This window comes from Nansenia antarctica (genome assembly GCF_963989245.1).
Source record: "Nansenia antarctica genome assembly, chromosome: 4".
Lineage (NCBI taxonomy): Eukaryota > Metazoa > Chordata > Actinopteri > Argentiniformes > Microstomatidae > Nansenia > Nansenia antarctica.
Window position 1 is genome coordinate 5779769 of NC_137689.1, and position 15331 is coordinate 5795099.

Consider the following 15331-nt stretch of genomic DNA (forward strand, 5'->3'; position numbering starts at 1 on the left):
AGTGGGGGTCCTGCTGCCGATACCTCCTCAGCTGCCGGCGCATCGTGTGGGAATACAGTGTCATTTCGGCTTATTTATTACACACGTACTATAACATAGTATTTACCTAATTCATATCAATTTCAACCAAGTCTGTTATTTTGATTGAAAGTCATCCGTAAATGTTGGTACTTTGCTGTGGATATTTAACAAACTATTGACACTTATTTTGCATCCTATTACCTTAGATGCTACATGTGAGGCACAGTGACCTTCGGAGGGAAACATATTACAGGGGAGCATGCCATAAAGAAACAGGAATAACATATTGAAGTACCACTACACATTACATCTCTATCTCACTATCACTCAGAATGTTTCAACCCACTGAACTGGCAACTGCCATTAGAACAACCACCTGTGTACCCTCTACCTCCCTCTCATCCACCCGCCATTAGAGCACTGAATCAAACACAAGCAGACGAGATGATTCCAAATGTGTTTTTATTTAAGTGAAAGGAAGCTTATGCCACCAAAGCGGATGCGGTAGAGGATTCGCTGTGGATGAAAGAGGAAAACAAATTAGAAAGAGCAGGGTATTTCTGCAATCAACTAACTGTATTCACATTACAGCACCGATGGCATGGCAACATACAAATTCCTGGTACTCTTCCTGAGTTATAGTTAACATGGTGGCCGTGGTATTGTAGGCATCAGAAATGAATTTGTAACTTCAAAAGCACACTTGAAACCCAGTCAGTAGGCGGGATGTATGGAGGGGACTGGCAGAGCAGCCACTCAGCTAATTGACCTCCAAGGTTAATCTAAGTGGAGGTAATATCATGGAAGGACAAACATAACTATTTAAAGAACAGATATTTAAAACCACTACCCAGATTATATTCATGTTTTTGTTATAATAATAATTTCCCCTTACACCATGAGCAAAGCAAGTTCAGTAAAGCTGTACAAGTAGGTAACAAGACTTACTACTTCCACTGGGGCGCAACCACTCTCTTGGTCTTGTAGTAACGGGCCAGTCTGTGGATTCTGCTTTCGGTGAGAATCAGGCGGAACTTGGCATCCTTGTCCTTCAAAGCACAGTAATGAGTTATACACAGTCCCCCTCCCCAGGATAGTCAAACATGTGGTTGAACAATTTTTATTTGGCAACTAAATTGCGCACTCAATCATTCTGTAGCATTGGGCTTTTAATTTTGGACTACTTATACATGCAAGGCATAAAGAAAGTTCATCCCTATCGTCCAAGAAGTGAAGTTACCTTTCTGCTTCTCTCCAGATGCTTCCTCATGGCGACAGCCTTCTTGATAAGGTGGTACAGGTCCTCGGGCAGGTCAGGGGCCAGGCCTTTGGACTTCAGGATCCTCAGAATCTTGTTTCCGGTGACAAAGCGCACCTGGGCCACACCATGAGAGTCCCTGAGGATCACACCTGGGGAGAGCAGGGTAGAGGAACTGTCAGGATATTCTGACATAATATTCTGCATCCACATTGGGACAACACATCTATATGTTACGGTACATGTGGGAAAACTAGGGTTAGGTGCTACGTCGACTTGGTACATGTAACCCTAACCGTAGCACCTAACCCTAGTTTTCCCACATGTACCGTAACATATACATTTGGCTTGAAATCCTTACCGATCTGGGAGGGGGTCAGACCCTTCTTAGCCAGTTTGTAGATCTGGTCTTTTACATCTTCAGATGCCAGTTTCAGCCACTGTTGAAAAACGGAGATAAAGGAGATTAGCTAGTTTTTTTTGCATCCATCTTTTCACAACGGTGATTATTCTCATTTTGAAATTATAGCGGACATGGCGATTGAATTCGATATACAGTATCATACATACATACTGTAATAATAATAACTGTATTTGTATAGCGCTTTTAATGCAAACGTTGCAGCTCAAAACCTATACATTGTACACTACTGGACGTTTATCAATATCAAGACAATGAATGTGCGTGTGAGATCAAAATAATGAATTAGCTGCTCATTCGTGCATACTAGGCCACAGAAACTGACTGCTACTATATATATATATATATATATATATATATATATATATATATATATATACATATATCTCCATATCCCACTTACTGTTGGCACGCTGCGCCTGTAGGGGAGAGCAGACTGGGACAGGCCCTTGCTGGAAAACAAGACAGGAAAACATCAGGAGGTTACCTTAGCTGCTACTTTACCAAACCAGCTAACTAACTGACTATATACACTACTATACTATACTAATATATATATATATATACTAACTACACCAGGGCCTAATCGGCTTGTGTTGTACCGCCACGAGTGTCGTGGTTAGCAACAACCGGGTGCGTTAGCATTCTAGCATGTAGCGATCACGTTAAAAAGAGACTAATTTCAGAAAACGCCACCGTTAAAACCCACAGAAACATCTACGTCTGTGTGGACGTTGTTTAGTCGCACAGGTAATAGTTTAGACTCGGGGTCTTAGTGACAGAATACCGTCTGTTTGAACATTAATAACAGGCCTACCCAGGTGCGTGCATGCGACCCATGATGGCGATGTGAGGGGAAAGAAGGAAGCCAGGCGCGGGGGGGGAGGAAGTAGGGGTCTGGAACAGGAAGTGACGTTTCTTCTTGTGTCTCTCTTTCCACGAACGCGCGGGCGCGCGTGCACGTGTGTTGTACTTGTTATTATTTTGTTTTCTCAAAACATTGTTTAATTGAAATGAGGCTTTTATATTATTAGTCCATGGGCCAGAACAGATATCGGTAGTACGCTCTGAGTGGGCAAAACGCTTACCTATACTTTATTGTTTAAACTTTAAAGGGTCAATATAATTAATAGAGTTATTATATTCATAGCTTTCATGTGACGTCACATCATAGTGGAAACGCCCACCTGACGGGCAAAAGGCACTTTTTGCGGGCAAAACCCACTTTTTGCGGGTTAATAACTTTGATTTCCCGTGGGTTAGGAAAATAATTCCAACGTGTCCGGAAAGAGGAGAAGCCAGGGAATCGAATAGCAGCGGTAGAACTCCCGAACGCCCGGTTGATCGAGTTTCGTATTAAAAGTATATCTTCTCGGGGTGTCAGCGCGGTGGTTAAGGGCTCAAAATGACCGTATACTGATGGTGAATTTAGCAATAATAGTCTTGTATTTGTACCACCTCCATAACCGGTGTTATTCACGGAGAAAGCCGGTCAAGGACGCACCTTTTGCGGGTTAATAACTTTGATTCTCCGGGGGTTAGGAAAATAATTCCAACGTGTCCGGATAGAGGAGAAGACATGGAATCCAAACGTTTTTGAATGGAGTCGATCCTCCACTCCTATCACCGTCGTGTATCTTGATAGTTCTTCATGGGTGAGGTGGTCTAAATAGTAGGCAGCCGGTAAATCGCCATGTTGAGCGATGTTGCTATGATACTTTTTGCCCGTCAGGTCGGTGGTTGCTAGGGAAGAAACCACGTGACTGAAAGCTATGAATTAATGTGTTGTGTGAATACAGTATGTTAATGTGTTGTGTGAATACAGTATTTTAATGTATTGTGTGAATACAGTATGTTAATGTGTTGTGTGAATATAGTATCGTGAGTTTAGAATGATACGGTTCTATCTCCGTTTAGGGTAGTTCAGAGATATTGAGCGTCAAAGTGTTTACATTCCATTATGTTTTGTGAGATGGAACCTTTGTATTTTATGAATTACTAACTCAAAAATGTCAACATTTTCAAAATAACACCACACAGGCATTAATAAACACCAATGGATCATATTATGTAAAAAACTCAATTTTGACAAAAATTGAGATAGAACCTTATAATTCTTTCTAACGTCACGGTATGTTAATGTATTGTGTGAATACAGTATGTTAATGTATTGTGTGAATACAGTATGTTAATGTATTGTGCGCATGCGCAGTGTGGCGGGGTAACTCCGCCCCCTCCCTCTGTTACCAGGCAACCAGACGCTTCGGTGGCTCCGTGTAGCAGACCAGCTAGGCGCGTAGGGTTAGCATAGCTAGCTTAGCACCTGGCTCACACACGGCATGCAACAGAGCGAACATAGAAAAGCTTTCTTCCATTTTTACTCTCACCTTTTCGTTTCACGCCGCAGGGTCAGACAGAAGAGAAGCCTCCCCCTGCCCTGAACCAGGCAGCTAGCTGACAGCTAAGCTAACAGGATTAGCTAGCGAGCTCAGTAACGTGCTCCTAAACCTAACCATCTAACCTGACCACCATGTCAGACTGGAGCGCGGACACCGGGGAGGCGGTCTACCGGTCCCGGGACGCGGTCAAAAACCTGAAGATAAGGTCGGTCTGTTAGCTGCCAGCTAATGGTTCACCTAACCCCTAACCCTAATGGTTAAACTAACCCTAACCCTAATGGTTAAACTAACCCTAACCCAATGACTTATCAACTGCTAGTGCAGTCTTCTTCATTTCAGGGTTGGGGTTAGGTAGCTAACCCTGTATTCAGCCTGGGGGTCCTCGGGGACAGACAGACATTACTAGCTATGTTGTGTCATCATGTTGTCCACAGGGTCCATGTCTATCTGGCTGTCTAACTGTCTATCTGGCTGTCTAACTGACTATCTGGCTGTCTACCTATCATGTCGTCTCCAGGGTCAGTGTCCAGAGGGTCAGCTCCACAGCAGCGCTGTCTCAACATCTCCAGCAGCAGGTCCTGGGTCAGGAGGGGACGGGCGTCATGGAGCTGGACACCTTCAGCTGCCAGGCCCGGTCAGGTGGGCAGCAGGAACCCCCAGACTGCTTTACCCTAGCCCTACATCACAGATGTCATGATGTCACAGATGTCATGATGTCACAGATGTCATCACAGACAATAATGATGATGTGTGTTTTCAGCTGGTGGTGATGATGATGGTGTGTGTTTCAGCTGGTGATGATGAAGAGGAGCTGGTAGTCAGCTGGCAGGAAAAGCTGTTTAGTCAGGTAACCCTAACCAACCCTAACCAACCCTAACCAACCCTAACCTACCCTAACCAACCCTAACCAACCCTAACCAACCCTAACCTACCCTAACCAACCCTAACCAACCCTAACCAACCCAACCAAACCCAACCAACCCTAACCTACCCTAACCAACCCTAACCAACCCTAACCTACCCTAACCAACCCTAACCAACCCTAACCAACCCTAACCTACCCTAACCAACCCTAACCTACCCTAACCAACCCTAACCAACCCTAACCAACCCTAACCTACCCTAACCAACCCTAACCAACCCTAACCAACCCTAACCAACCCTAACCTACCCTAACCAACCCTAACCAACCCTAACCTACCCTAACCAACCCTAACCAACCCTAACCAACCCTAACCAAACCTAACCTACCCTAACCAACCCTAACCAACCCTAACCTACCCTAACCAACCCTAACCAACCCTAACCTACCCTAACCAACCCTAACCAACCCTAACCAACCCTAACCTACCCTAACCAACCCTAACCTACCCTAACCAACCCTAACCAACCCTAACCAACCCTAACCTACCCTAACCAACCCTAACCTACCCTAACCAACCCTAACCAACCCTAACCTACCCTAACCAACCCTAACCAACCCTAACCTACCCTAACCAACCCTAACCAACCCTAACCTACCCTAACCAACCCTAACCTACCCTAACCAACCCTAACCAACCCTAACCTACCCAAACCCAACCAAACCCAACCCATGCAGTGTTGTATGATTATGTAATAGTGGGTAATAGTTATGTAATAGTTACTAAGTCAGGCGTGTGTGTGTGTGTGTGTGTGTGTGTGTGTGTGTGTGTGTGTGTGTGGACACAGTTTGAAGTGGACTTGTTCCAGAGTGAGTCTGTGTGCCAGACGGCCCTGGAGAGACAGTACCACACAGAGATCCTGGCTCTGACCCGGACCAGAGGCAGACGCAACTGCAGGATCTTCACCTACACTGACTTTGACCGCTACACCAACTGGGAAGGGGTAGGACACCCTCTGGGTTAGCTGGGAAGGGGTAGGACACCCTCTGGGTTAGCTGGGAAGGGGTAGGACACACCCTGGGTTAGGGTTAGGGCTCAACATTACTATGCAGTGTTGTATTACTGCTTAGCTTCTAAAAAATGATTGTTCATCATGTCCAATGTGACTTAGGGTATTTTCACACATATTCCTCTTTCAAAGAACCAAACTCAAGGCAAGTTTATCTGTACAGCACATTTCATACAACAGGGGCAATTCAAAGTGCTTTACATACGGCATTAAAAAACACAGAAAAAGGAGGATAGTAAGAAAATACAACTCTAACCAGGGGGAATAAAACTGTTTTGTCCATTTCAGCACTGATGAGGTCTCAGTTAACTTTCACAGCACCTTTCATCTGTCATTGGATCTCAGGCCAGTTAGGGTTAATTGCGGGTTAGGGTTAGGGTTAACCTGTTCTTATCGGTCCTATTTTGACCCTGACCCTGTCTGCAGCTCTCTGACCCTGACCCTGACCCTGATCCTAACCCTAACCCTGACCCTGACCCTAACCCTAACCCTGACCCTGACCCTGACCCTGACCCTGACCCTAACCCCAACCCTGACCCTGACCCTAACCCTGCTCCTGTGTGCAGCTCTCTCAGAGTGTGGTGACCCCTGACCCTGCTCCTGTGTGCAGCTTTCTCAGAGTGTGGTGAGCCAGGCCCAGGTGAAGCCCTCCTTCCTGGCTGAGAGGATGGCCAACGTCAGACACAGACGCCAGGACAGACGCCAAGTGTAGGTCTCAGCTTCTATCATAGATATACACCACATAGGCTAGCCCTGTCATAGATATACATCACATAGACTAACCCTGTCATAGATATACACCACATAGACTAACCCTGTCTAACCCTCAGGGACTCCAACATCTCCTCTCTAACCTGTCTGTCTCTCAGGGACTCCAGCAGGTCCAGGCCGCTGGTCACCTGGGAGCCGTCAGAGGACTTTGTGAAGAGCAGCCATGTGGTGAACACCCCCCTGCAGACCATGCACATCATGGCCGACCTGGGGCCCCCGGGCAGGTGAGCAGCCCTGGCCCTGACCCTGACCCTGCCCCTGACCCTGACCCTGACCCTGGCCCTGACCCTGACCCTGACCCTGTCTCACCTCCTAACCCTGACCCTGGCCCTGACCCTGACCCTGTCTCACCTCCTAACCCTGCCCCTGCCCCTGCCCCTGACCCTGACCCTGACCCTGACCCTGACCCTGTCTCACCTCCTAACCCTGACCCTGGCCCTGACCCTGACCCTGTCTCACCTCCTAACCCTGCCCCTGCCCCTGCCCCTGCCCCTGGCCCTGACCCTGACCCTGACCCTGACCCTGACCCTGACCCTGACCCTGACCCTGACCCTGACCCTGACCCTGACCCTGGCCCTGACCCTGTGTGTGTGTGTGTGTGTGTGTGTGTGTGTCAGGCTGGGCCAGAAGGGGAAGGAGGTCTTGCTGTGCACCATCAGAGCGGACGGTAACGGAGTCGTCACCATCAAACCAGACTTCAACAAAGGCAAAGACCCCTACAGGCAAGACAGCAGCCCCACTGAGCCAGACATGAATGTGTTAATAACCCTGACCCCTGACCCCTGACCTCTGACCTCTGGCCCAGGGTGGAGGCGGAGGGGGAGAAGAGGGAGGTGTGGCGCCTCACCCTGGAGGACGTCTCAGCAGCCATCAGCCCCGAGGAGAAGGACCGCGAGCAGCGCATGTACCAGGACGTCAGTAACTAGCCCTAACCCAAAGACACCACCCAGGGTCAAGGGTCAGATAGGACCAAGTCCAGTCAGATTAGTCGTCATGAAGGAAAGAAGACTGCTAATTGGGTTAGGGGCCATCATAGTGCAGCTATAATTATATTAATTGACACAGACATTCTATTTCTGCAGTTTATTTAAACACAGACATTCTATTCTTACACAGACATTCTATTCTTACACAGACATTCTATTTCTGCAGTTTATTTAAACACAGACATTCTATTTCTGCAGTTTATTTAAACATAGACATTCTATTTCTGCAGTTTATTTAAACACAGACATTCTATTTCTGCAGTTTATTTAAACACAGACATTCTATTTCTGCAGTTTATTTAAACACAGACATTCTATTACTGCAGTTTATAACGGCATAGCGCCTTTCCACACAAAAAGTAACCGTGGGAATTGGGAAACAATGTATCTCTCTACACACTGATGTAGGAAGCAGCTGTTACCAGTAGTGCACTGGTTAGGGTTAGAGTTAGGGTCAGTGTTATGGTTAGGGTCAGTGTTAGGGTTAGAGTCAGTGTTAGGGTCAGTGTTAGGGTCAGAGTTATGGTCAGTGTTATGGTTAGGGTCAGAGTTAGGGTCAGTGTTATGGTTAGGGTCAGTGTTAGGGTCAGTGTTAGGGTTAGGGTTAGAGTTAGGGTCAGTGTTAGGTTTAGGGTCAGTGTTAGGGTTAGGGTCAGTGTTAGGGTTAGGGTCAGTGTTAGGGTCAGTGTTAGAGTTAGGGTTATGGTCAGTGTTAGGGTCAGTGTTAGGGTCAGGGTCAGGGTCAGTGTTAGGGTCAGTGTTAGGGTCAGGGTCAGTGTTAGGGTCAGTGTTACGGTCAGTGTTAGGGTCAGTGTTACGGTCAGTGTTAGGGTCAGTGTTAGGGTCAGGGTCAGTGTTAGGGTCAGTGTTAGGGTTAGGGTTAGAGACTGTCTGAGACTTTGGGGACATTACCATGTACCTTTTCCCCCTCAACAGCTGTATGTACGTCACAAAGACTACCTCAACAGTCTGGTTGGCCAGGACTTTGAAATGGTACGTATGTGATTTATGATTATGATTATGTATGTGATTTATGATTATGATTATGATTAGGTATGTGATCCATGATTATGATTAGGTATGTGATCCATGATTATGATTATGTATATGATCCATGATTATGATTATGTATGTGATCCATGATTATGATTATGTATATGATCCATGATTAAGATCTACTGATCTACTAAAGCATACAATAGAAATGCAAACAACCCCAGTAAATTATCAATGTGATGTAAGTCCATACCATACATACCATACATACCATACAGTCCATTATGTAACAATGTTAACCGAGTTGAGAAGGTAATGAACTCACTCCTCCTCTGCTATCAGTCTGCCAGCTTTTCAGTGACGTAGCTGGTTAACATGGGGTGTGTCGGTCAGCAGTCACATACAGAGAACTTGTATACGGCAGAGTGACACCTGTTCCACATTGATACCTGGGAACTCAAACCCTTTAAAACCCAGAAGGGCTCCTTATTCTGGCCTTTTAGTGAAATGCTATGCCGGTGTATAACCCTAACCCTAAGTACAGTGTGTCTGTCTGTCCCAGCCTCCCCCTGGGGTTCTGCGTCTGCTGGTTAATGGAGAGATAGGTGAGTAATGGTAGTCAGGTTAATAGAGATAGATAGTAATGGTAGTCAGGTTAATAGAGATAGATAGTAATGGTAGTCAGGTTAATAGAGGTAGGTAGTAATGGTATTGTCTCTCTCTCCAGTCTCAGCCAGAGGCTTTGAGTATGACAACCTCTACATCCACTACTTCATGGAGCTGCCTGACAGTGAGTCATTGTCTTTACTGCTTCCACAGTCTAACCCTAACACAACCACAACCACAACCCTAACCCTGTTCTATTAGCATCAGTAGGTTCTAAGCTGATTGTCATCCTGATGGTTCTGTGTAGGCTGGTCCAGTCTGCAGCTCCAGCCTCTCTCAGGGGTGACCCAGACATGTCGCACACGGACCGTAGGGAAGGTGGGTCACCTCAGGTCTAACCCTGACCCTAACCCTGACCCTGACCGTGACCCTAACCCTAACCCTAACCCTGACCCTACCTGACCCTAACCCTAACCCTGACCCTACCTGACCCTGACCCTAACCCTTACCCTACCTGACCCTAACCCTGACCCTACCTGACCCTAACCCTGACCCTACCTGACCCTAACCCTACCTGACCCTAACCCTGACCGTGACCCTGGCCCTGACCCTGACCCTAACCCTGACCCTAACCGTGACCCTAACCCTGACCCTAACCCTGACCCTGACCCTAACCCTGACCCTAACCGTGACCCTGACCCTAACCCTGACCCTGACCCTAACCCTGACCCTGACCCTAACCCTAACCCTGACCCTGACCCTAACCCTGACCCTAACCCTGACCCTACCTGACCCTAACCCTGACCGTGACCCTGACCCTACCTGACCCTAACCCTGACCCTACCTGACCCTAACCCTGACCCTATGTCTGCACCTTCACACTGAGAAGCATTAAACCCTGTACATGCTTTATGCCTGCAGGACAATGTGGCTTTCTTCAGCTTTCCATTCAGTTTTGAGGCGTTCTACAGTAAAGAGGATGAGAGAGAGGGTGAGAGATTACTGCACTGTTGTCTTTCATAATGACATCCATGATGTGCATAATGTGTTCATTCCTCTATTGTGAGGAGCCTGAGTACTGTAGCTAGTCATTACCTCATGGTGGATTCAAATGACAATCCAAAGATGTATTTGTTTGATCACAAATATTATTGTCAGAAATAAAGCCTAAAGTCAATCTGGGTTAAATTCATCACCTATGTGGAACTTCACTGTTGATGCTTCCCTCAGAGGGGCTGGTCCAGTGGCCGGTTCTGTACTTCAAGGTGCTCTCCCTGGACTTCTGGCAGCGCTACAGAACAGAAGGATACGGCTACCTGGTCACACCTGCAACCCCTGGTACCATACCCTATATACCCTATATACCCTATATACCCTATACCTATATATACCCCATATATACCCTATATACCCTATACCTATATATACCCTATATACCCTATACCTATATATACCCTATATATACCCTCTGTCTGTGTGTCTGTCTGTCTGTGTGTGTGTGTGTGTCTGTCTGTCTGTGTGTGTGTGTGTGTGTGTGTCTGTGTTTGTGTGAACACATTGAGCAACCGAGTGTCCTATGCTGATGCAGCTACTAATGTTTGTGTTCAAGAATTTTTGGTAAAATGTGAACGCAAAAAAAGATATTAAAATGTGTGTGTGTGTGTGTGTGGGGGGGGGGTGGGCAGGCAGCCACACCGTGAGGGTGCAGACGTGGCGGCCGGTGCAGACAGGCACGCTGTCAGAGCTGCGCCGCTTCTTCATCGGAGGATCTCCTGAGCTGGAGGACGGCAGCTACGTCAGAGTCCCTGGGACCTTCAAGGTGCTTAACCCTAACTACCCTTACCCTAACTACCCTTACCCTAACTACCCTAACCCTAACTACACTTACCCTAACTACCCTTACCCTAACTACCCTAACCCTAACTACCCTAACCACCCTTACCCTAACTACCCTAACCCTAACTACCCTAACCACCCTTACCCTAACTACCCTAACCCTAACTACCCTAACCCTAACTACCCTTACCCTAACCACCCTAACCCTAACTACCCTAACCCTAACTACCCTAACCACCCTAACCCTAACTACCCTAACCCTAACTACCCTAACCACCCTTACCCTAACTACCCTAACCCTAACTACCCTTACCCTAACCACCCTAACCCTAACTACCCTAACCCTAACTACCCTAACCACCCTAACCCTAACTACCCTAACCCTAACTACCCTAACCACCCTTACCCTAACTACCCTAACCCTAACTACCCTAACCCTAACTACCCTTACCCTAACCACCCTAACCCTAACTACCCTAACCCTAACTACCCTAACCACCCTAACCCTAACTACCCTAACCCTAACTACCCTAACCACCCTAACCCTAACCACCCTAACCCTAACTACCCTAACTACCCTTACCCTAACCACCCTAACCCTAACCACCCTAACCCTAACTACCCTTGCCCTAACCACCCTAACTACCCTCACCCTAACTACCCTAACCCTAACTACCCTAACCCTAACTACCCTTGCCCTAACCACCCTAACCCTAACTACCCTAACCCAACTACCCTAACCCTAACTACCCTAACCCTAACCACCCTAACTCTAACTACCCTAACCCTAACTACCCTAACCCTAACTACCCTAACCACCCTAACTCTAACTACCCTAACCCTAACTACCCTAACCCTAACTACCCTAACCACCCTAACTACCCTTACCCTAACTACCCTAACCCAACTACCCTAACCCAACTACCCTAACCCTAACTACCCTAACCACCCTAACCCTAACTACCCTAACCCTAACTACCCTAACCCAACTACCCTAACCCTAACTACCCTAACCCTAACTACCCTAACTACAGTTTAACTCCAGCTCATCTTGGCCTCCTTCGTCCCCTAGGGAGAGAGGCTGAGTCGGTTTGGCTTCCGTACCCAGACCACAGGAAGTGTCACCTTCACCCTCCACTGTGTCCAACACGCCAGGTGAGTTAGGGTTAGGGTCTGGTTCAGAGTCTGGTTCAGCCAGGTAAGTTAGTGTTAGGGTCTGGTGTAGTTTGTGAACTCTCAGTTGTACACAAATTACAGTAGGTTGTCTTACAGTATTACAGCAGTATTACAGCAGTACATACATACATACAGTATTACAGCAGTATTACAGCAGTATTACAGTCTTCTTACAGTGGTATCACCGTAACTGCTGTAGTATGAAAAATAGCAATGGCAGTAACTCTTTCTTTTCTTCAACATTGTGTTTCTGATGTAAAGATCACATGTTTCCACCTCACTGTCTCTTGTATGCAGGGCGTTTGTTGATGCCAGCACATTGAAGAAGAGGAGACAGAATGTTCTGGACCAGCTAGGAGGCTTCAGTCAGCAAGGAGCTGTCTATAATGTCCTGGGTAAACTAGAAGCTTCTATAATGTCCTGGGTAAACTAGAGGCTTCTATAATGTCCTGGGTAAACTAGAGGCTTCTATAATGTCCTGGGTAAACTAGAGGCTTCTATAATGTCCTGGGTAAACTAGAAGCTTCTATAATGTCCTGGGTGAACTAGAAGTGTCTATAATGTCCTGGGTGAACTAGAAGTGTCTATAATGTCCTGGGTGAACTAGAAGTGTCTATAATGTCCTGGGTAAACTAGAGGCTTCTATAATGTCCTGGGTGAACTAGACGTGTCTATAATGTCCTGGGTGAACTAGAAGTGTCTATAATGTCCTGGGTAAACTAGAGGCTTCTATAATGTCCTGGGTGAACTAGAAGTGTCTATAATGTCCTGGGTAAACTAGAGGCTTCTATAATGTCCTGGGTGAACTAGAAGTGTCTATAATGTCCTGGGTGGTATAGTTCTGGGTGGTATAGTTCTGGATGTTGTAGTTCTGGATGTTGTAGTTCTGGGTGTTGTAGTTCTGGGTGTTGTAGTTCTGGGTGTTGTAGTTCTGGGTGTTGTAGTTCTGGGTGGTATAGTTCTGGGTGTTGTAGTTCTGGATGTTGTAGTTCTGGGTGTTGTAGTTCTGGGTGTTGTAGTTCTGGGTGTTGTAGTTCTGGGTGTTGTAGTTCTGGGTGTTGTAGTTCTGGGTGGTATAGTTCTGGGTGTTGTAGTTCTGGATGTTGTAGTTCTGGGTGTTGTAGTTCTGGGTGTTGTAGTTCTGGGTGTTGTAGTTCTGGGTGTTGTAGTTCTGGGTGTTGTAGTTCTGGGTGTTGTAGTTCTGGGTGTTGTAGTTCTGGGTGTTGTAGTTCTGGGTGTTCTAAGTTCTCTGTAGTTCTAACCTGATCATCTTGTTTCTCAGAGGCGTTTCAGAGGGCTAGGAGACGGATGCAGGATGCCAGAGAGAGTCTTCCCAGAGACCTGATCACCTCCACGGCCCCGCTCAGCTCTGAGTCTACTGCCTAACCCTAACCCTAACCCTACCTTATCACCACCACAGCCCCGCTCAGCTCTGAGTCTACTGCCTAACCCTAACCCTACCTGATCACATCCACCAGTCTGTTCAGGGTTATATAGGATATTATACAGTGAGGGTTATATAGGATGTTATACAGTGAGGGTTATATAGGATGTTATACAGTAATGTGAGCTGTTATGCTTTATTGCTAGTAGCTCGTGGCTTTAGTGAAGAGCTGTTAGTTTGTCCCCAGCTTGTCAGACAGTGTGTTAGATGTGACATAATCATGGCGTCCATATATAATTTGGCAGCATTAAAGGTCAGTGCATTTCTAATATATTTAAAATTGTGTAGGCTAAACTTGACCATATGACACACTTTCTTAATGTGTCTTTTGAAAGACAGATTGGAATCAATAATAATACCCAGATATTTAAATTGTGGCGCTATACATTTTGACACAAGATGCTTTATTCTACACAAGCTACATTGTCTTTTAGTGTATTTCTACACTTTGCTGTGTTTAAGTATTCTAAGATGTGTATTGATTGCCTTTTGATAATGTATTTTTTATGACAGAGGAATGTTTTATACATTTTATTTTTTATTATAAATCTCTCAGAAGGTTTTTTATTCTCTTCATTTGAATAAAAATGTAATAATAGTAACTTCCCATGAGCCTCTGGTGGTGTTTTAACCCAGTATGATGTATGACCATACTGTGAGTATGATGTATGACCATACAGTGAACACCTAAGCAAAGAAATCGAGGTAAACATTTGTATAATACTGTACACTCAATAAACGCTTTATTAGGAACACTATATTAATACTGGTTAGGGCCTCCCTTTGCTGTCAAAACAGCCTCAACTCTTCATGGCATTGATTCCAATGTTGGAAACATTCCTTTGATTTAGATTTTTCAGGAGCACTTTCAAGCTGTGTCCCGTTCTGCCACATCCCAAAGGTGTGAACTTGTACTTGCTCCAACACTGACTGCTATGATTCCTGCTGCCCACCACCAAACCAAAAGTGGACAAGACAAACTTCAGTGAGATATCTATCTAGCTGGCTAGCTAGAAAACCAACTGTGTGGGATGTACACATTATTTACAGATTGAGGAGTGCGTGTCAACACTTTTCATTGTTTTAATTCAGTCGAGTAGGAAGGCCTGCTATATGGCCGTGATGATGGCGCCCTCATGCGTTCATTAGTTAGTATTGCAGTGTGTTAAATTCTGCCTAGTCCTATACTGTACTCTGACTAACAGAATTGACGATTAAAGCATTCTCTCAAGTTGCTTACACTTTTATTATAACTCCGTGTTGACCTTCTACATCCAGCTCTCCACATAGCTGTGTCACACTCAACTTTGTCCGTGCGGAAACAAACCTTATGTTTTAATACAATCCTATTGTAACATCCCTTTTCTTTTACTGAACTAAAAGATCCTATTGTAACATCCCTTTTCTTTTACTGAACTAACAGGGAGCTAAACAGTGAACAGTGAACAACATAAAGATCTTTCAAAACCATTTCTTTTTCTCTTT

At 45.8% G+C, this 15331-nt stretch overlaps 2 protein-coding genes across 2 annotated transcripts; one reads left to right on the top strand and one right to left on the bottom strand.

The window, feature by feature from the left end:
* Window positions 1-466: 466 nt before the first annotated feature.
* Window positions 467-2573, bottom strand: rps13 (ribosomal protein S13). Its single transcript, XM_080529847.1, has 6 exons — window positions 2518-2573; window positions 2104-2152; window positions 1641-1719; window positions 1262-1431; window positions 970-1070; window positions 467-537 (listed from the first exon to the last, which is right to left on the bottom strand). Exons 1-6 carry the CDS (start codon window positions 2538-2540, stop codon window positions 504-506), a joined length of 456 nt encoding a protein of 151 aa, XP_080385973.1. The 5' UTR covers window positions 2541-2573; the 3' UTR covers window positions 467-503.
* Window positions 2574-4230: 1657 nt separating this feature from the next.
* Window positions 4231-13788, top strand: mks1 (MKS transition zone complex subunit 1; the record flags this gene model as incomplete). Its single annotated transcript, XM_080529834.1, has 18 exons — window positions 4231-4304; window positions 4617-4738; window positions 4891-4946; window positions 5810-5965; window positions 6642-6739; window positions 6901-7026; window positions 7420-7524; window positions 7608-7716; window positions 8725-8781; window positions 9347-9389; window positions 9512-9574; window positions 9698-9768; window positions 10312-10381; window positions 10621-10728; window positions 11076-11209; window positions 12299-12381; window positions 12700-12797; window positions 13685-13788. 18 exons carry the CDS (start codon window positions 4231-4233, stop codon window positions 13786-13788), a joined length of 1677 nt encoding a protein of 558 aa, XP_080385960.1.
* Window positions 13789-15331: the final 1543 nt, after the last annotated feature.

Coding starts and splice junctions, on each gene's coding strand:
- rps13 (XM_080529847.1), bottom strand. CDS start 2,540: ATGGGTCGCATGCACGCACCTGG. Junction 2,153..2,517: donor GGTCGCATGCACGCACCTGG/GTAGGCCTGTTA, acceptor CTTGTTTTCCAG/CAAGGGCCTGTCCCAGTCTG. Junction 1,432..1,640: donor TCTGACCCCCTCCCAGATCG/GTAAGGATTTCA, acceptor TGCTCTCCCCAG/GTGTGATCCTCAGGGACTCT.